This window comes from Nicotiana sylvestris, chromosome 5, assembly GCF_000393655.2.
Source record: "Nicotiana sylvestris chromosome 5, ASM39365v2, whole genome shotgun sequence".
Classification (NCBI taxonomy): Eukaryota; Viridiplantae; Streptophyta; class Magnoliopsida; order Solanales; family Solanaceae; genus Nicotiana; species Nicotiana sylvestris.
This window is the reverse complement of record NC_091061.1, coordinates 29467802-29489869: the sequence shown is the minus strand read 5'-3', so window position 1 is coordinate 29489869 and position 22068 is coordinate 29467802. Positions and strand designations below refer to the sequence as shown.

The following is a 22068-nucleotide window of genomic DNA, read 5'->3' as shown; positions in this document are numbered from 1 at the left end:
GATTTTTGTCCCAAATGGGTTTTTTCGACGAAGTTTTTAACAAGGCAACCATTGTTCGTGCTAACTTAAAGCAATTCAATAGTATCTGAGGCTTCTTTACAATCAACCTCGAATACTTGGGGCATCATCCTCGAATGTTATAAGGAAAGTACTTCGTGTCAACAGGGTCTCGATAGGCAAATTTTGTAAAGGCCAAACGGTTCTCGTGAACAAAGTGAGTCCTAAAATTAGGGTTTTCATACAACGCAGCACCGCCGCTCTCACTTATAGCTTCTGAAGAAGAAAGATGGCTCACTCTAACATCTGGAATGCTCACCCTAAGAACTATGACCCTGGGTCTCGTACCTGCCGTGTCTGTGGGAATCCTCATGCAATTATAAGGAAGTATGGACTCATGTGCTGCAGACAGTGCTTCCACAGCAATGCTAGGGAAATTGGCTTCATCAAGTACCGTTAAATCTTCAATATGAGCTTCTACGAGGACCTCTCTCTGAGTGTGGTGCTGGTGGATATCTGGAATTAGAGTTTTTTAATTTTCATCTCCCTTCAGCTAAATGATGTAATGGGATAATTTTGATTTTATGTTAGCTTCTGAAATTGAACCGTTGTTGGTGGATAAAAAAAAGGCCAAACAGTCGAACGAATCATGCCCATGTAGATTATTCGAGCCCTAACATCAAACATGTATGCATGTATAATCATCTGTTAAGAGAAGTATTTTTCCTTACCAAATATTTCATGCCTTAAAAAATTTTAATTTACAATTTCGTACTTATGATCTATTGTGGAAACTTGCTTAACGGCTGATCACAACTAAAGTTCGAACAACTAACCCCGCACTCGGGGACTGCCGTCCAAAAAATTTACATGCTCGAATTACTAAGACCTAAAAATCGTAAGACCTTAAAAAGGCAACCCTTGATTTTATAGGCTACAGCCGGCCCACTCAGGGACTGACACTTCGAACAAGTTCGGAGTGAAACAGGGAAACCAGCCCAAGAGGCAAATCCCAAGCTAAAGGCTACAACCAAACTGATACGGTTCGGAGACGTCCAAATTCCGTCATAAGACAGGCCTTCGAATATTTTCATAAAATCAGTTTAAAAAAGGCTACCCTCGATAGTATCGAATTATTCGAACTCTAGAACCATTTTCTCTGGTTCATACTAAGGCATTACGAAACAAAGGGTTTCGATATCACCAGCCCTCGAAAACAATGGAATATGAATACATATTTTTCTCATGCTAAGGCGTAACAAATTTATATGTGATTAAATTTTTAAGCCAAATGGGGTAGGAAGCCTTATGTATATTAAAACGACCGTTCTACAAAGGCCACATCAGCCTAATACAAAATACTAAGGGCAATCTTTTGCTTTGAGTTCGAGGGATCATCCTTACCCAATAAAAACCTAAGGTTTACCTTACTTCAAGTTTGAGCAAGTACTCATTCGACACTAGTTCTATTTCGATACAAAGTTGCCTAAACCTCGAACCTATGGATGCAACCTCGTAAGCCATCAATGAAACAAAAAGTAAAGACAAAACAAGGGGAAAAAATGACAAATTCAGAAAGGAAAGGAAAATTTTTATATCAAAGTTTTTCTTACAAGGGCCACATGGCTCGACCAAACACTCTTTATAAAGGCCAAAACAGTCTTAAAAGGAAACACAACTAATCCTAAAGGCCTAGTCTTCTTCCGGAGCAGCTTCTTCGCCCAATGAGTCATCTCCATCGGATCCGCCCTCATCCTCGGAATCCTCATCGGGAAAGGCTAACTTTCGAGGCTTTTCTTCCTCAGCCTTGACGATCTCGAGTTCAATAAAATATGTCGACACTTTGAGCAAGGATCCCCTCGAGAACCTCCCTTCGATCCTGTCACTTCGAATGATCAACCATCCCCCTGGCCTGCTCGAGGGTGTATTCGCTATCAACTCTGTATTGATCCATAGTAGCATGCGCCTTAATATTGGAAGCGGCCACTTCGGATCTGGCAACCTTGAGCTCCTTAGCCAGATTGGCTAAATTAGATTCGAGCTCCTCGACCTTCTTCGCCTAGACCGAGGCATTGTCCCTTGCATATCAAAGCTATGACTTGGCAGAATCCATCTCTAGTTGAACGGTCTCCTTTTGTGCAGCTAAATGTCCATACATCCTTTGAACCGATAAGCTTCAGCTTGCACTTCGTCTATTTGCCCTTGAAAGCCCTTGATCTGTTCGAGCCTCTGTCGAGCCTGTAGAATGGGATTGGTAGTCGTTATATCTGACTCGTCCTCACTATCATGAAGAATTCGGAATACCTGCTCGGCCATCTCTTCATGCGCGTTTCGAGCCTCCACCAGGTCCATCTGAAGCTTCTCATTGAGAATCTTATAAGTGTTTCACTTCTCAGTGAAACCTTAGACCTCAACTTTGCGTTCCTCTTGGAATCAAAAAAAGGCCTCATGGTGCAACACCGAAGCCTACAAAAAAGGAAGAAATATTAGAGATATCCACAAGTCAAAGTCATGAAAAGACAATGGTCCTTGAACTTACCCGATTTAGAGGATGTTGGGCCTCGTTGAACAAGTATGCAACATCTACTGCATTCATTTTGGCTTGGTCCTCCTTAGTGACCAAGCATCGAAGGTAACTTGCCACCCCTATGGGGGCAGATAAAACTTGTGTATCTTCCAGGATCAAGATGATAAGAGGCCACCTTCGATCGGGGTCAATGCTGGGAGCCGGGAATTGGTTAGTCAGTGTATAGCTCGAGGAAGCCTCATTTGAGCTCTTCCTTAGTATGTCCAAATCACCCAAACCACTGATATCTTCCACATCAGCGAAATAGCCACGGAAAAAATATTTCCCTCCATGGGCCCCCTCTCCCTGACAAGTCTCTACAGCCTGAGCATCACGTATCATCGAATTTGGAACTAGGGGGAATGAGGAGGAATCCTCGATCACTGTTGACCCAAGTGGGTTTGTGGAGGCATCATCTTTGTTCCGAGGAGCCTTGAGCTCGGTTTCTACCCCATATTTGACCGCTTCCTCGATGACCTTCCCATATCGAGCTGAGGCATCTTCGACTCTTGTTGGCTTGGGCTCATCAGACCGAGACAAAGCAACTTCGGCTCCCTCTGTCTAGTGGTTCTTTGAACCTCGATGCCAGACCGCACACGAGGTACCAATCCGAAATTTTCTTCTTTATCCTTATCTTCGGTCTCATTCGATAGCTGGTAGATGGACTCTAGAGTTACGGGGATAACGTCCCTCTTAGGCTTACGGGGCCTCCTAGCTGGCTTTTTCTTCTCCAGACTTGAGAAACTTGGAGCCTCTTTCCTCTCCTTCTCTTTGCCCTGCTTCGGGGCAAACTGGGAAAGGAGTGCCTTTTCTTCAGCAGAGGGGGGCCTCATTGGCACGTCCTTCCCGAGACCTACAATATAGAAAAGATAAGCAAGTAGAAATGATAAAGTCTGAATGGAAACCTTGCCAGGGAAAAAGATTGCCATGGTTTTGAGCCTCCCATCGGCCCCTTGACAACTCATTCCAAGGGCGCTTGGAATAAGTTTTTTGTGACACCAACCCCTCGACCCATTGCCTCAGGTTGGGGATCACTTCTGACATAACGACCTTGGCTGCAATACAAGAACTTAGATGAGGGGAAAATAAGATAGCTAAATGGTAATAATAGATACACAAAAGGACAAACAATGTTTACGTTTCTGTTCCATCTTTTAGGGAACGACATATCTTCGGCGGGGATTAGATTCAAAGTCTTTATTCGGAAAAACCTGCCCATCCAACCTCGGTCTCGAGCCTCGTCTATGCTTGAGAACAGGAGTTTGGTGGCTTGACGGCAAAGTTTGATCATGCTTCCCTGATAAAGACGAGGGCCATAGAGGTGCATGTGATTAAGGGTAAAAGGATGCCCCTCGATCTCACTGATAAAGAATCAGAGAAGGAGCACGATCCTTCAAAAAGATGGGTGGATTTGGCCCAGAGTGACATCGTACCTTTTGCAAAAGGCAACGATGATAGGGTCCAATGGACTTATTGTGAAGGGGTAGGTATAGATAGTCAGATACCCCTCCTTGTAAGTAGTGATGGATTCTTTGGGGATAGGCACCACGACGTCCTTGCCTACCCAACTGCACTTATTTTTCACCTTCTCGAGGAGGCGTTCGGTAATCGTACACATATACCTCGACATGTGTTCACATCGACCTGGTGTCGAAGGTGTGTTCTCCACATTGAAATAAGCAGTAGTGGCACACTTCGTCGGAATGAAGTCTGCAAGAGAGAATTCCTTCGCAGCGGCGGCACCAACGGACTTTGATGAAGAGGCAGTTTCTTTTTGTGGTACAGTTTTTGACGTTTTCGCCATTTTGGGTTTGAGTTTGAAGAAAGAAAAAGAAAATAAGACTTGGTATTTTGAGAGAGGGTTAACAACAAAACCTGAAGATTTTGCAGAACGAAAAAAATTAAAAGATGTAAAAAGCTTTGGAGATTAGAAGAAATTGAAAGTAAAGTTTGAATCAATGAGAAAAAGGCCTATTTATGCGCTTCACGGCGAAAGTTCGAAATCACTGGTGGCCGACCATCAATTGACACGCATTAAATGCTTGGGAAACTGCACCGACGGGATGTTCCGGTCACATCTGCCGCTTACGTTACGGGAATGACGTCATGACAGGTCGAGGATCAAAGGCTCAATTCGTTTCTTGTCATTATACTCCAAAAAATGAAGGGACTGTCTGTATACGGTTAAAATTGGGCCCACCCGATTTTGCTAATTTACCGAGACCAGTGTGAAGGATCAAAGATCGATCCCGTAATAGATCAGATCGAGGCATGAGGACAAGGTACCGAGTTCGAGATTCGAGGTACCTGTCAAGATCGAGGCCGATAGTGATTGAGACCAAATGAGACCGACATCGAGCAAGATCGAAGATAACATAATAACATAAAGGCGAGATACCCGTGACTGGTCGAAGATCATGGCAGAAATCTCGGAACGGATCAAATCTAAGACGGTTAATTAGCTAATCATGGGATTTCCTTCTGTAATTAGAATTATACCATAATTAGAATTCCTCTACTATATAAAGAGGAGTTCCAATAATTTGTAAGAGACCTACATTCACGCATATCAAAGCAATATAATACTCTTTTGGCTTATATTATCTTGTTCATTAGTTTGCCTTATTTTTTTACTTGTTTTGGTATCAATCAGCTCGAGGGCATTCTAACTCGAGAGTCGAATTTCGTCTCAACACTAGTTTGCTTTACTTTATTGTTAATTTCTATCACTAATCTTCTTATTTATCGGTTGGTATTAGGTGAAATCACGTGTTCTTAAAATCATGTTATAAGTTTAATTGTTATCCAATTTTAAGGGTAAACTAATATATTTTGATCAAGAAAGGATTTGTAAACTACGTGAAGTGCGATGTAGAGAGAATATCTATGTTAACGAGAAAAAAGAAAGAAAGTCATGGTATAGAGGGAAATTACAGAGAAGCAAAGAGCAACTAAGAATATGGTTAAGTGGTAATTGGAGAAAATCATGAAAGATCATTGTTCGAATCCTAGTTGAGACGACATAAAAAAAATTACGTAATTTCTTCTCTTCTATAATTATGGTTCGTAGAGTTATCTTGTACGTGTGGGTTCGGGCTACTAAAAATAATTAGAAGCAAAGGGCCATTTTCCATGGCAAGAAGATAGGAAACTCCCTTTGGTATTATTGCAAAAGATTGTATCAAGAACACATCTTATCACAAATCTTCTATTGAATCATGTAGCCAACACAATATATATACTAATGAGTTGTATACATGAATACGAGATTAAGACATTAAACTAAAAAAGAGGCTACAATTTGGTGGCTAAGCACACTTGATTAAACAAAAGGATTTAAGTCCAAAATTATTTAATATCAGTTGACAAATAAATAAGGACTGCTATCTTCATTTACATTTAATACCATTAAATACTTCAAGCCTACAATTAAATACACACATGAAATGTCCTACTACTCCCATTTCCTTTCCACCTTCCTCTCTCTTCCCTTAATTATATCTCCTCTTTCCCCCTTCTATCCCTTCTTATAAACTCACTACTTTTCATATCCAAAAACTCCATTAAAGTTTACTCAACAAAAAAAGTGAGAATATTTCAAAAAGGGAATTTTTAGCAACTATGTCCAAGAAAATGAAGATTTCTTCTATTTTCAAGAAAAGAGAAATAGGGGCAACTAATTGGCAATGGCCATCTTGTGCACATTCCAAGACTTTATCTTTTAGAGCAGATGACAACATTTTCAAGACTATTAATTCAGTCTTTTTTGACCCTTTAGATGGTATTGAAACCTCAGAATCTTGGTTCACAAATTCCTCATCAGAATCAGCTAGCATTTCCACAGAATCTAATGAAGAATACTTAAGAGGAGATCAACCATTGGAAATGATCATAAAAGGGGTTAGATCAGAAAGGCTATTTTTTGAGCCAGGTAATACAAGTTCAATATTTCAAGAATCAAAACCATGTAAAAATCAAGAACAAGAAGATGAAGAAGAAAATAAAGAAGATGATTTACCATTTAAAGAGAGTATAATTTTGGCTATGGAATCAGAGGATCCATATTTGGATTTCAAGAAGTCAATGAAGGAAATGGTGGAAAGTCAAGGGATTAAAGATTGGAAAGATTTACAAGAGTTATTAGCATGGTATTTGAAGATGAATGGGAAAATAAATCATGGATTTATTTTAAGTGCTTTTGTGGATTTGCTTATTGAACTTGCTGCTCCTACTGATCCTCCTAGTAATTCTGATAATTCTATTACTTCTTATTCTTCTGTTGCTTCTTCTTCTTTCTCTTGTCCTTCTTCTCCTTTGTCTTCTTTAGGTCATAAGGAGATTGAGGAGCAAGGAAATGGAGAAGTCCCCTAGGCTCCATTTGTTTTTGGCTTTAAGTCGTGGAAACAATTTCTTGCAGAATGTAGGGTAAGAATGTGTTCAATAGATTCTTGTGGTCCGGTCTTTTCCCAGATCCCGCGTATAACGAAAACTTAGTGTATCGAGTGACCTTTTCTACTCAATATCCGTAATCTGTTGGTCCAATTAATTCAGATTCACGCAGAATAAGTTTATTCTCTACGGAAAAGATTTTCATTCTCGAGATTGAAATTCGAGACATTGTAAAAAAAAAAAAGGAGAGATCAAAATCATTCCACCACATTACTCGGTGTGGCAGTGTAATCTCATTTTGTGTATACCATGACTTAGGTCTAAAGGAAAAAAAAAATAGTATTATTATTATATATGTTACAGATGCAAGGGTTATCAGTTTTTCTCTTTTTTAACGCCATCCTTCTTCGTGAAAATGAATAAAAGGAAACAAAAATATTCAAGAGCATACTTGAAAAGTCATAACTTTGGAATAAATGCAGTCACAATAGGTGTTTTTTTTTCTTCCTGTTTTTTTGGCATTAAAAAGTGATTGACGTTGTTAGTGAACGTAAGAGTTTTGAGGTCACCTTCTTGTTTGAGAATAAGACAATCGCTCTTACCCTTTTCAATAGAAACGGAAAAAAGTTATGCACTCCTCAAAAAGGGTCATAATTGCATATTTACATGGCCAGTGACATAATAATAATAATAATAATAATAATAAAAAGAATCAATCTGTTTGAATAATTTGAGCTTTATTAGCTACTATATCGCATACGTAATTTCATAATTCGTAAGGTTTCTTTCTTTCTTTTGACATAAAAAAACTCGCCCTACTTTACATTAGAGTTAATTACATAAATTCTCATGTAATATGACTCAGTTTCGGATACACCCCTTATATTTTAAAATCAAATACTTATACTCCTTATACTATATATGAAAATTCTACACGTACACCCTTTATGAGGTATATCCCTAACTAACTATATTAAAATACACGTAATTGTTAAATAATAGTTTAAATCCACAAATAAAAAGTTCTTATATATTTAACAAAACAAAAATGGTTGAAAATCTTTATTCACGCTTTTGGTTAAAAAAGAAAATAATTATTTTGTTTAAAATGTATCTTTTGAAAATCTTTACTAATGAACACAAGTTACTCAATATTTTGCATAATATTTTTTTTTTTGTCATCTTATTAAGTAATTTGTTCATTTCTTATTGAGTTTCGAAAGGTACATGTTTCAAAAAATATTTATTCTCTTTTTTAATTAATCAAAGGTGTGAATAAATATTTTTAGAATTTATATTCTTTTTAAATTTTCATAAAAATAAACACGTAAAACTTTGGATTTATAATTTTAATTTATATTTTTATAATTATATTTTAATAAACTTAATTTCGAATATTACATCATAGGAGGTGTAAGTATAGAGTTTTCATGGTATAGGGAGTGTAAATATTTGATTTTATAATACAGGGGGTGCAACCAACAAACTAATAAGATGATGATGCTAAGACCCAGAATGGAGCTGAACTAGTAAGGTGGCCAAGAATAATGTGTTCGGCACCGAGGATTTGACCTAATGGTGAATGAAAATTATGAAAGATCATGATTTAAATTCTAACACAGACAAAAATATAAGGTGATTTATTCTTATCTGCCTAAGCCTTATGAGATAGATATTGTGTTTGCAGAAGATAACAAATAGCCAATTAAATAATCGAGATGTGTGTAAGCTGAATCAGGCTGCTTACCGTGGATAGGAGAAGCATCACGTGTTTCATTTAATTGCAGGACTTCGTGCCAAAATCTCTATGTGACTTTAAAAAACACCAATTAGAATTTAGAAGTAGTCATCACATGTTCATGTGGTAGCAGTTACAAGTTTCATGGACATGATCATGTGGTGTGAAAGAGAGTACTTGTGTTTGTAAAAAAAATCAGTTTAAAATAGTTTTCTTTTTAAGGGTTGATGAAGACATATAGAAAAGAGTAACAGCCTGGAATGACAAAATTATAGGACCATCTCAAACAGTGTCTGCCTAAACTCTACCCACCATCGTTTGGACCATTTATCTTATATATGCATGAATTTTACATGAGATCTATGAGCTGAAATTTGTATAGAAGACCATGGAGTAAAAATTTGTATGAAAATTGTGAAAATTCAAAAGCAACAAACTCAACAAAAACTATTTGAGATTTATGCATAATGGCATTGGTGCATAATAGTATATTAAGTTACTAAATGTTAAATTACAGAGTAAAAAGCATATTAGGTAAATTTTAGTAAAATACTTGAGAAGAAAATTAAAAGGAACATGATCCTAAAGGGCAAAAATGCTCAAGGCGTATAGGGCAACAAGACATTAACTCACGCATCATCACCAAGAGATGTGGTGGGATGGATGAGATTCCTCTATTCTTATCCAAAAAATTTCAAGTTCGAGCTTGAGAATGAAAAAACTTCGGGCAGAGAGCACTTCTCCCTTGTAAGCGCCAGTGCCAGAAATTTTCTCAAGAGTATTCAAACTTGAAAGAAGTGAAAAAATTCTTCGATAAAAGGGTGTTTAGTATATGTTATATACCGCTAAAACCTAATACTTTACCTATATATGTAGTGTAATTTTTCGACGTAGGGTGGTCAATTGACCACCCTTTGATAAATGTAGCTTCGCCCCTGATAGGCGCTACAGGATGCGAATTTGTATTAGTCGAAAACGAGTCTTAATTTTGTCTTTTGGAACATCACAAAGTTAGCCCTACTGCTGCTGGATAATTGTACTCATCCTCACATGCTTGGAAGTTGGGCAACACCAGAATGAGGTGCCATACAACAGACACGAAATGACTGCTCCAATAATAGTCTTCCAATATTGCGTTCATAATTAAGTTCGGTAGAAGAAATGTTTGTACAAATTTTGAGTTGTGAGTGGGGACTGTTTCGACACAATGTTTGAAATACTCCGAGAACTGGAAACATACATTGTACAACTGAACAGAGGCGGAGGCAGAATTGAAGACAGAGAAATTCAAAAAATGCTAAAAATGTCATAGTTCGAGAGTTGAACAGAGTAACATGAACAGTTATCACCATTGAAGACAGAGAAATTCAAAAAATGCTAAAAAATGTCATAATTCGAGAGTCGAACAGAGTAACATGAACAGTTATCACCTACATACCTAACTCCGTGACCCAGAGAAGAAGGTTTTAGGTGCCCTCTCAACCTTTCAACCAACGTCATAGTCAGTGGTGGCGACACCCTTTAGTAAGAGGTATCATCCGATACTGCTTCATATACAAAAGTTTCCTTCTATATGTGTGTATATACTATGGGCCAACGCCGTTTCTGCAAAACTTTGCGTACGTTGTATGGTAATTAACGTGTGAGATTGATGCCAACTTGGATTACAAAGTAACATCTTGAATAGGCTGACTAGGGCAAAACAAGGAAGCATCCTCTTGCCAGTACAATTATTAGCTATTGTGGTCAAGTCATAACCCAAATCAAAATTTTGAGTTGACAACAATGGACTATTTATAAACAGATGCAGTAAACCTCTCATCCTTGCATGTTCTGCTTCTGTTCCATCTGTTTCTTGTATTTCTAGAACCTAAAAAAATAGAGGGATTACCACTAAATCACAATTACTGTCAACAACTGCTTCAATTACTTTAGAAATTCTACTTCATTGTTGCAATGAGAGAAAAACGATGTTGACATTGTTTTTTTTTTCCCTATATCAATTGGTCCAGAGACAAGCTCCTCAATTTGACAAATGCATGCTTGAAACTTAATGGGGACACCATTAATTTCTCCCTTTCTAACAACAACTAACTTCTAACAACAAGATTTGGGCAGTAAGAAATTGACAAATGAGGACACCATTCATTTCTCCCTTTGTAACCACAGCTAACTTCTAACGACAAGATTTTGGGCAGTAAGAAATTGACACCAAACATGAGAAGTGCAGGATGCCCACTAGAGACTGAAAAGGATAGGTGATTTTTCCCATTAGCCCTTGGTCGGCAGAGTTACTTAGTACATCTGTACATGCACTGATAGGAAGATCGCAAGTTCCCAGCACAATAGTCGAGGTACATGCAAGCTGGCCTGAACACAGGCCACCACCATTTTAAAATTGAAAAAGAAAAAGGAGAGGGAGAGGGGGGGGGGGGGGGGGATGTCACCTAAACAGTCATGCGATAACTTCTCAACCTGCAATTACACAATATGAACAAACAAGTTGCAGCGACTAAACACAACATTTCTCGGATGTAATTCCTGTTTTTTTTCCAAAGAGTCTGGCAATATGTCACCATATTTGCCCTCTCTTTTCATCTATCTTTAGATTTTCCTATGAGCAAAGCCAAACTTTAAAGCTGTCCAGAATTTTACATTGTTTCAGCAGGACTATCTAATGAGACCCATGCCATTCTCTTATAAATCATCAAAATAGAGGCTCAAGTACACTAAAGCTTCAATGCATATTCTACTTACTCATGCTAAATCTGAACATCCCATAAAGAGAAGATTGCATATATCTCGTCTTAATCATATTCTAAACTCTAAAACATGGTGACTCAATTTTCTTTGTGATTAGATCCACAAATCAAAGATCAAGGTCAGTCAGAGATGCACCCCTCAGGTGATAACTCCGTTCTTACTAACTGTAGAAACTCAATTATCTATAACAAACAAGACATTGAATCCCATTCAGCATAAATCAAAATTCTCCCAGCTATAAACTCAAAACAATTAATATGGCAAACAGGCTGATAAAACAATCAAGAAGTCCCCTCCCCTTCAATTCACATTTGTTCGAAAGAAATCTGTTCCACATTTAAAGAGAAAAAAGCAAAAGTTTACAACAGCAAATACTCATTAATTTATATTAAGAATGACAGCGGGAACCTCATTGCAATGCTGGCCGAAAAACTTCCACCAATTGTAGATCTTTCATTCATTATCCGGACTTAGTAGACATAAATAATTGGCTTAATCAGAATCCTCAAGGTATTCTCCTTCATCAGATGGCTCATCAAAGGAACGCATGTCAAGCTGGTAGCGAAGTATTCCCCCAATGCCACCAAATCCTCTGCAAAACTGTGACCCCTCTTGAGATCTGTTAGTAACAAACTCAAGCGAACAACCAAAGGTTTTGTATTCATTTGCAAACCACTCGAGCAGCGGCATTTTGTCCTGAACCTCCAATTCAGCTGATGTGGCAGGATCCTTGAAGTTGCTTTGATCGGCCTCTCCGTCCTTGTTTAGGTGCTTAATGACAATCTCATTAGTCACACTATTTTTCAGTACATACCGGTTTATATCAAGATTTTCCCACACAATAAGAGTTTCAACAGCTCCCATCTCCAAACCTTTTATTGTGTCATCCACACCGAACACATACTTTCCAGTATCTTGACTGATTTCCTCAAAGAATTTCCCTATCAAGCGCTTTTCTTGTATAAACTTCACATTAGCTAGAATCTCAGCAGACAGCTCGATGGCCTGATTGAAGCCATTTTCCCCACCATAGGACACATCGACCACGTTAAGTATCTTTGCTTGTAGGCGCGGATCAAACATATCAGACTGGCTTAGCTCGGTCTTGAAATCAGCCGATCCAGCAAGTATTAGTCCAGATACATTTGGCTGGCTAGTGGCTGGATTAATGAAGAATTGAGTAGCAAGCTCTGCTGTCTTCCTCACATAATTATGACGTTTCTCCATCCGAAGACGAGCAAATCGAAGAGCTGATTGACCTCCTCTTCCGTGCTTCTTTGGAAGGTCAACAGTGAACTTATGAAGAACTTCTCGTGTGTTACCACTTAAGGTCCCAAAAAGGGTGCCATTACCATCCATAACAATGAAACCAAACTTCTCATCAGATTCCAACAATTCACCCAGAGGTTCGGTATGAAACTTATTGTCACATAAGTAGAGAGATGCATTTATGGGTTTAAAAGGCGTAAGATCAAAGGTGACCTTCTTTTCCTTCCCATCATCTGTCACTATAGTTCCAGTATAAAGCAGCAATCCATTAGGAGGAACTTTGTTATACAGTTTAAGCCTCTGTTGAGCAGATGTTATTGCACCAAGCACAGACTGACGGTTTACTCTGCTCTTAATATTTGAGGCAGTACCGTATTCTTCTGCAAGCATCTTGGTAATACGAGATATCTGATCACCAGGGGGTATGATAAGAGAGATCATGCTCGTGCCATTTCCTCTCGCAGATTGTAGGGCTTTGATTAACTTTTTCATTTTCCATATTTCAATATTCTTATCATTTTCTTGGCCATCTGCCATTGCCAATTGACACCAAGCACCTACCTCAGCTACAAATCAATCTGCACTAGAGGCAAACAGAAAGATAAATCAGAGTCCACATAGATCAAGTACATAAGAGAACAAAGAAACATGAGAAATAAAATAAACTGCAGGTCCATTCCAAAGTAATTATTTTGGAGAAGGATATCCAGGATTTATTTAAGGAGCGCATAGTTCACATCACACTTAAAAGGATCAGAAGTACTTAAAACTGAGAGAGTTTTAGCATCCTTTAATCAACTATCTAATAGGTCCAAATTGAACAAACAATTCCATTTCTTATTGGTTTACGTACTCAACATGAATGTGCCCTTTAAAGAAGAATACAAAGGAATATTGTAGTTTCACTCTGTGTACCACCTTATTTAAAAGCTAAGTTGACGGAAAGGGGATCCTTTCATTTATTTAATTTACGTCCTCAACATGCCCCCTTATACTAGGATGCAGTTCTTTTTCTTGGAGTAAGCGCTAAGATGTATTTGTTGTTTGTAATGGGGCAATGAGAGTTGAACTCAGAGTCTCTGCTAGCTTTGCTTCTATGTTGAGCAGAACTATGTGTGTCACCTCATCTAAAAGCTTAAGTTGTTAGAAACAAGACCCTTAAATTTATTGACGTCTTCAACGTGTTTCATCAAACACAAATGGGCACATTTCGCTTTTCATAGTACCTATATCCACCATTTTACTCAATTCACAAACAAATTTACTTAGAAAAGAAAGAACAACCAACCTACTCCAATAACTACCAAACATCAAATGATAACAAGAGAAACCAAGTCCATGTCACAATGTGACTACCCTCTATCATTGTCTTCATGATAAATTTCCAAACAAGTCGATATCTTCTGAAGTTGCCTCCCCTCTTCGCTTCCCTTGATGCGCCCTTGTCAAAAGGGTACCCCATAGGTATGGATTTTTTTTGTGTACCCTTCAAAATTTCAGAAAAGACTTGCTAGAAGTTGGACATACTCCCATTACAAACGTCTGCTCTATTTTTTTATGAATAAAGATAATTTTATTCATGAATTAGAACAAAGAATGTGCTGGACAAGTACATAGCAAAAACAGAGTTCCATTACAAAACCAGCAAGTATCTGCTCTTGATAATCATACTCGAGTCCATAAAAATTCTCTGACACAACAAACACCATCACTAATAAATGTTACTGACACAATGAAAAACTGTGTCAAACCTCATCAAGAAAGAACTTCAGCCTCAACAGCAGAAAGTTCAGTAACATGTTTAGCTTCACCATGAAACACGATACATTGAACTCTCTTTTCTTTAATAAACTAAGAAACTTAAAAGCTACTTACATTGTTCAGACCATGATCATTGGACACGTGAAATCTTAAACTTGCACGATTGAGAACATTACAAGTCGTCTTTTTGTAAAGAGGGTTTCCTAGTTGTAACTAACTAAACCAACCATGCCTCAATCCTAAACTCGTCAAGTTCCACTATATAAATCATCTTCCTAGTTCTGCTCTATTCAAGTCCATTTCCTTCCAGTACTATATAAATTGTCTCTAACCAGGAAAAATACACTAGCCGTAACTAATAGCCTAGAAAACTAACCTAGGCTGGCTATGAAGAAGATCAAACCCACATACCTCAGCTAAAAGTGACTCTGGTAATCTCGAAACTACACACTACAGAGCACTTCTATAAATCTCTTATCAGACACCACTAAAACAACTCTAATATCTCAAGAGCAGTAAAATAGTTGCACAATATATAACATGACACTTATGTGAGTATGGGACTAATCACACTTTACTATAACTAGCCCTAAGGATGCCGCCTGTTCAACTTATGGCTTCAATTGAACCCAGTAGCTCTGGCTCTGGCCATGTTTATGTGTTAAAAGATTCACTACATAAGTACAAATAATTGATCTCGAACCCAGTAAATCAAATGAGTTGTGGTATGATCCCAGACTCAAACATCCATCAAGTTCAAATCCTGAATTCGCCTCCGAAGAATGTATAGACCTATTAGCTGATACTTCTAGCATAAAGCAATTAGCCTATCAGGTTTCATAATAAATCTTAAACCTTTTTTTCATTATTTACCCATTGACTTCTTTATTAGCAAGAAAAAGCATAGTCGACATTCAAGCACGAATCCCTTCAGTAGCGGATAGCAGCATGGGCAAAGCACTCTGCTGCGGTGAGCAGCTGGTACTTATTTCATAATTTCTAATATTTTGTAGTAGTGCTAACAATACAGATGCAAGAACCTAACAATCTATGCAGATAACCAAGGGAGGATGTACAATATAAGCTATAGGTTCAGCTGAACCTAGTACCTTAGGTTCAATACCCGTATACGTGTTAATAAAATCTACCTTAGTAAATATGTAAAAATATTAATTTCGAACACATTAACTCAAATAGTCAATGGGCTCAGTGGCATTCCCAACCCATAAAGTTCAAATCCTGGATCCGGCCTCTGCAGATACACATATCAAATAAAATCAAGAATTCAAGCAAATCCCAGCTATGGTTTACCCTTTAGATTGATCTCAACCAATAATACCCTTAATCCAAGAAAACCCATATAAAAATAACAAAGCTAATCCATAAAATGAAATTCAAGAATTCCAATTCTGGGGGATTTTTAACCATTAATAACTTCAATCAAACAAAACTAACATCAGAACTACGAGCTAAACAATGAAAAGGTGAGGTTAATTATTTGAGAGATAAGAAGGGACAGTACCTTTTTGAAGCAGCGTTCGGTGCAGCTTGAGCAAGCTCGCTGTGAAAATGTTAAAATCCCTATATTAATTGTTTTTTCTATGTAAGAAATAATATAGTAATATGACTAAAGTTGATACTTTCAAAAAAAAAAGTATCTAAGCAAAGGCGGACCCACTATTCGAGCAAGACGGGCACCATTGTATGTTAATTACTAGCCATAAAATTTGGCGGGACAACTCTTTGAAAACTTAATGATTATGATGACTTATCATCCAAGTATAAATAAATAAAAGTTCTAAAGAAATAGAAATCATCAAACAAAGAGAGATTTATTCGCAAAATAGGTGCTACGAAAAGTGAAGGTATTTGATTTAAGATTGTTTTAAAATTTCTAGTTTTTTCTCAGTTAAATAAGGGGTCTATGATCAAAAAGGTGTTCAAACTTCAAAAATTATCAAAAAGCTTACTAAACAAATCTAGATTAAGGGTGTGCTAATAGTTACAGAACTGAAGAAAAGTCTCAAACTCTTAATTAGTTGTTATTGCTGAGCCAGAGTTGACGAATATCCGCTACTTTGTCAAAGTGATTTTTGAAGAAAGTTGTGGCAAAAGAATTTGTATTTTTCTACTTCTGAAGCGCAATATATTGCAATTTGAGACTTTTAATTTTAAGGGAGGGATTTGAAAAAGAAAAAAAGTTAAGTTGACTATTATGTGTACAGATTAGTTGAATTACAAGAAGTAAACTAAAAAGAGGGGAAAAAGAGATAATGGGTTTTGAACCCACGACATCTAGCAAAAGCCGAAATTTAAGTTCTCCACAAAATCGCTCCTTTAGTTTGCCTCTTTGAATTTGGGGGCACACGAAAGATATTTAAGGGGTCACAACTGTATGCAAAGAAATATATATACATAATTTTTGCCGAGGCTAACGGGGTCCCGTAACCCCTCAAGCCTCAACGTAGGTCCGCCTCTGGATCTAAGGCAAGATATTTTTCCATAAATAGAGAAGTTTGGTATTGCATGAAATATAAGAAATAATTATTAATAATAGAGATATATTTTAAAACGAATTTCTTAATGATTCTCTGTCATACTTCAAATTAATTATAATATAATTAAATATTACATTAGTCACAAGACTCTAATATCTATATACACACTAGACGCTACATGCCCGTGCTGGCACGAGCCCAACAATTTAGGTTTGTGTTAATTTATATATGAAAATTATTACATTATTGAGGGATAAACAAATTTGAGTTTCTTACGTGTACTTTAATGTGTTTGTTGCTAGTTTTTAGTTTTACTTGTATCTTTTTAATCTTAGAGCAATAAAGTGCTCATGGAAGCAGGTATATATTTCTAATTGCCCACTCGTTAAAAACATCAAGTTAATATTATAAAGAATAGAATAAGGATGAGGAAATAAAAAACAAACTTCTTAAATGAGAGTACTCTAATCTTTCTTTTTATAGATTATTCTTGAAAGCATAAAATATTTGAATTAAAAACAAAATTTTGAACAATTCTAAATTGAGCTCATATCATAGTCCGATTGAATTATTCTTTCATCATAATTAACTTATAAATAGTAAAATATAAATCTCTATATTTAAATTCTTAAATTAAATATAGTTTTAAAAAACCGGACAAACCTCCCACTGTCTCATCATTTGTGATAATATGCTATTTAGGAAACAAAAAAGATATATTACAAATTGAATAAACAAATGTAAAATGAAATTCTTTTCTTCTTTCTGACCAATTACTTCATTTAAATAGGAGATTTTTTGTGAAGTAAAATCTCTATCAAGTTCAAAATAGATAATATTTCTATCTAGTTCGAAACAGAAAAAATAAATTAGGTGCTACTTCTAGTCTATCTGCTTAGCTTGTTTGGTTGTTCGGCTTGCACTATTCTATCCGCTTTAAATAATAAATGGATAAAAGATATTCCCTATCTTTTAGTTTATCCCAAAAAAATATTATTTTTTTATAACTAAAAAGAATTTAATTTTAGAATTAATATTTCACCCTTAATTAAATGATTTATAGCCTCATAAATGTCTATGACTTCTTTTAGACCACAAATATTAATTGTTTTTAAACTCCATATATGATTAAATTGTATCACATAAATTGGGACGAATCGGTTACTTACTACTTGTTAAAAGGTATAAACATGAATACGCAATTAGTAAAAGATATTGTGGTTACGAATTAACATGAAGGAGCTACATAGCAGAAATGTCGATGAGATTAACCAAACAAGAAGTAATACTAATGGCTATCAAGTGGTTTTTAGTTTCGTCTGTAGGTATACTTTTTTAAAATGAAGCTAGAGATAAATATAAGGTGAAATACATAAACGATCCCTTTAAGTTGTCCTCAACTATCAAATGAACATCTCAATCGAACCATTTTTCATTTTAACACTTCAAATGGCTATTAAGTAGGTCAAGTAAACACCTGAGTACAATGGACCATATGCGTGAAATGCACTTACCAATGACATATCAAATGGATCAATCAAAAAATGACACGGTTGTAATTTTGCCATAAAAAATTGCCACATATAATTAACAAAAAAAATACATTTAAAGAAGAAAAGAAAGCTTCTTTAGCTCCTCTCTCCCTCCATTTCTGCCGCCACAACGCCAACAGTTGCCACCTCTAGAGGTGATGACCGGCTAGGCAGCGACCTCCCCTTCAACCACAACTACCCTTTACCCCTTCTCCCCCTCTCCCCGTCACTGTTCTGTCATGGCAGAACCCTCACCGGTAGGCTTTCAAATGCAGGTGAGATCTACAAAGTCGGTGACCCCATTAAAACCGGTCGACTTTCGATAGAGATTTTAGATATATCTAGATGATTATAGATATATCGAGATCTGGCCGAAGATATACTTTTGCGTCATGTTTGTGGACTGTTTTTCACGAGTATGGTCGGATCTACGTTTTTCCGGCAACCTCCTTACTTATCTCCTTTTTACTGCTCTATATGTTCTCTTGCGTTGATGGTGATTTCCGATGTGGCCGTGAAACCTGAAAAGTCGAAATCCGGCGGTTCTTTGCTTTGCCACTGTTTTCTGCCATGTTTTCTGGCTACCTTTTTTATGATATTCTCTATTGTTTAATGACTATTTTGCCTGTTTGTGATGATTTTAATCTGTACGTAATTAATCTGAAGTAAAGGTATGGTGGAAAGGAATGATACAAAAGGAAATTAAGTGTGGTCCACCTTATTTTAGGAAAAGAAAAAACCTAATTTGAGGTAGGCAACTCGCTTCCACAGAGTGCATTTCTTGCAACAGGGGCTGATATGGTCAGATGTTTAGTTGATTTCTTTTGTGAATAAATAAAGTGTCTAGCTGAATATGAACTTAATTGAGATGTTTAATTGATCGTTGCGGACAATTTAAATGTATTTCGCTACATAACAGTGGTAAGCAAAAATCTACAAAACTTACATTATAAAATTCTTTGTTAGACAAAACCTAACATAGTTTCCATAACTTAGAAGCACGAGAAAGTAATCGACAAGGCCATGTGACTGTTAGAATGTCATATGACTCCCTTTGCCAATGAGTGACTCCGCCACAGTGTGTGGGGGTGTGTGTATTAATTATACTTAATATTAAAATAATACACTATATATTAGAAGAGAGAGAGTTTCGAGACTTGTGCTTAACATCTTTTCAATAAAGCTTGAGGGCATTTAGGTCATTTTACATTAGCTCTATACGTGGCCTTTTTTCCGTATACAAATACTACGTGTACCTTTTAAGTTACTGTTTTTCTTCAATTTGTTTACATAACATACACAATGAATTTATAAAGCTTCTCAAATTTCTTCGTCTTCCTCAAATCTCTTCAACTTGCAGGTGCATTTCATATTCTTTAACATCAATTTTGTTACTTTCTACTTGTTTCTCCTTCTTTTTTGTTTCAATTATTTTCCGCCCACATGCAGTTCTTTTTAGATCAATGGTAAGATTAATAAACAATGGAGCTTTACCTCAAATTCATGAAAATAAACTGAATTAAAGATAGATTTTGTAACGACCCGACCGGTCATTTTGATTTCTAGAAATATGTTCCCTAAATAAGACTTCTCGTACGTTCTTTTGCTGTTTATCGAGGATGATTAGTTCGGGATTTAGAAGAGTTCGGGTTGAAATCCAAACACTTGGTTCCTTGAGGTTGGCTTAAAAGGCTAAGTTTAACTTCGGACAATATTTTAAGTAGACGACCTCGAAATCAGGATTTGACGGTTCCAATGGGTTCGTATGATAATTTCGGACTTGGACGTATCTTCAGATCGGGTTTTGGACGACCCGAGAGGGTTTCGACGCCTAATAGTGAAAGTTGACATTTTGAGCAAATTCTATAAGTTTGGGTTCAAATGGATTTTTACATTCTAGACATCCGTTTGGGATTCAGAGCCTAGAAATAGCTCCGTATGGTAATTCTAGAGTTGGGAGCTCATCCGGAAGTGGATTCAGAGGTCCGTAGTTCGTTTCGGGGGTCATTTGACGAAAGTTCGAAATTTGAAGTTTTGGGAATTTTGACCGAGGGTGAACCTTTTGATATCGGGTTCGGATTCTAGTTCCGGAAGTTGGAGTAGGTTCGTATGTCATTTAAGACTTGCACGCAAAATTTGGCGTCATTCCAAGTTGATTTGATAGGAATCGGATGTGCGGAAGTATTTTTAGAAGTTTTGAGTTCATGAGTTAATTCATGTGCTTTGACGTCCGATTTGCGGTTTTTGATGTTGTTTTGGTGTTTAGATCACACGAGCAAGTTTTTATGATGTTATTAAACTTTTGTGGGTAGTTGGTGTGGAGACCTGAGGGCTCGGGTGAGTTTCAGACGTTCAGAAGGGTGGGAAAACACTCCAGTTTTCTAGTGTTTATTGCTGGTGTTGTAGGTCTCACAAATCCGATAAATTGTTCGCATTTGCGAGCCTCACATTTGCAAAAAGAGCTTCGCAATAGAAAAGAAGCTCGAGTTGGGGCAGTGTTCGCATTTACGACACCTGAACCGCATTTGCGTCCTCAGCAGTGTTCGCATTTGCGACCTTAGCAGTTGAAGCCTAGGGTTTGCATTTGCGACCCTCGCATTTGCGAACATGGTGTCGCAAATGCGACATCAGAGACATGTGCCCATCTCATTTAATGCGGGACTTAGACCATTTATCTCATTTTCCTTCATCTCTTGGGCGATTTTTGGAGCTTTTGGAAGAGAGTTTTCACCTAACACTTTAAGGTAAGTAATTTGTATACAACATGGTTAAATACATAGATTATGGGTAGATTAAAATGTAAAAATTAATGAAAATCAAGGGTTTAGATGAAAACCTAGGTTTTTGATAAAAATGAGATTTGACCACGAAATTGGTTGTGGAATTTAGTAAAAATCATATATTTAAGTTCATGGGGGTTGTGGGTAACAACGTTCTTCAAAAAATTTCGAAATCCGGGCACGTGGACCCGGGGGTAAATTTTAAGAATCTTACATTTAGGGTTGGGTAACCTCTTAAATGGTTGAAATACGAACTTTTGAGTAAGTATTGATTAGTTTATATACTATTTGATTAGTTTTGGGTTGATTCGGCACCAAATTGAGGGTTTGGGCACTATCTTGAACCTGGAAGTAGGCTTTGAGGCGAGGTAAGTCTCTTTTCTATCCTTGTAAGACGGAATTAACCCATAGGTGAATTAAATGAATATGTGTACCTATTTATGGGAGCTACGTACGTACGAGGTGACGAGAGTCCGTACGTAGCTACTAATTATGCTATTGTCCGGGTAGTCTAGGACCCGTATCATGCTATACTTGAAATGTTTGTGCCCCTACTTGTTAATTTAATTGCTTAAGTTATGTTGGGATTTGATAAAAGAATTTTAAAAAGATTAAACTCACTTACTTGAAGTTGTAAATAGAACACTTAACTGCAAATGAGAATGTGTGTTTTATTTGAAATGTTCTCTATTTGTGGAGTGGGCCGAGCGCCTCGGTAGTAGATAGATGCATTTATAGTTCGTGCCATTCGACCCTCAGTATTGCACAATTTAAA

At 37.0% G+C, this 22068-nt stretch overlaps 3 protein-coding genes across 6 annotated transcripts; 2 read left to right on the top strand and 1 right to left on the bottom strand.

Annotated features, from left to right (window-relative positions):
- Positions 1 to 219: 219 nt before the first annotated feature.
- Positions 220 to 515, top strand: LOC104214593 (small ribosomal subunit protein uS14z/uS14y/uS14x-like). The gene has a single exon (XM_009764289.2). The coding sequence runs from the start codon at positions 287 to 289 to the stop codon at positions 455 to 457; it is 171 nt and encodes a 56-aa protein (XP_009762591.1). The 5' UTR covers positions 220 to 286; the 3' UTR covers positions 458 to 515.
- Positions 516 to 5973: 5458 nt separating this feature from the next.
- On the top strand, positions 5974 to 7333 carry LOC104214601 (transcription repressor OFP13-like). The gene has a single exon (XM_009764297.2). The coding sequence runs from the start codon at positions 6185 to 6187 to the stop codon at positions 6932 to 6934; it is 750 nt and encodes a 249-aa protein (XP_009762599.1). The 5' UTR covers positions 5974 to 6184; the 3' UTR covers positions 6935 to 7333.
- A 4336-nt stretch (positions 7334 to 11669) lies between these two features.
- LOC104214609 (eukaryotic peptide chain release factor subunit 1-3-like) lies at positions 11670 to 16097 on the bottom strand. Of its 4 annotated transcripts, none has more exons than XM_009764307.2 (2): positions 16006 to 16097; positions 11670 to 13300 (listed from the first exon to the last, which is right to left on the bottom strand). In XM_009764307.2, the coding sequence occupies exon 2, from the start codon at positions 13257 to 13259 to the stop codon at positions 11946 to 11948; it is 1314 nt and encodes a 437-aa protein (XP_009762609.1). In that variant the 5' UTR covers positions 13260 to 13300; positions 16006 to 16097; the 3' UTR covers positions 11670 to 11945. The 4 variants fall into 4 exon arrangements, with proteins under 4 accessions (XP_009762609.1, XP_009762615.1, XP_070030418.1 ...); XM_009764313.2 differs by having other exon boundaries at positions 11670 to 13305; positions 16006 to 16071; XM_070174317.1 differs by lacking the exon at positions 16006 to 16097 and adding an exon at positions 14011 to 15570 and having other exon boundaries at positions 11670 to 13305.
- Between the last annotated feature and the right edge of the window lie 5971 nt (positions 16098 to 22068).

Bases quoted from the DNA above. Each gene is read 5' to 3' on its own strand.
- LOC104214593 (XM_009764289.2), top strand. From the start codon at position 287: ATGGCTCACTCTAACATCTGGAATGCTCACCCTAAGAACTATGACCCT.
- LOC104214601 (XM_009764297.2), top strand. From the start codon at position 6,185: ATGTCCAAGAAAATGAAGATTTCTTCTATTTTCAAGAAAAGAGAAATA.
- LOC104214609 (XM_009764307.2), bottom strand. From the start codon at position 13,259: ATGGCAGATGGCCAAGAAAATGATAAGAATATTGAAATATGGAAAATG.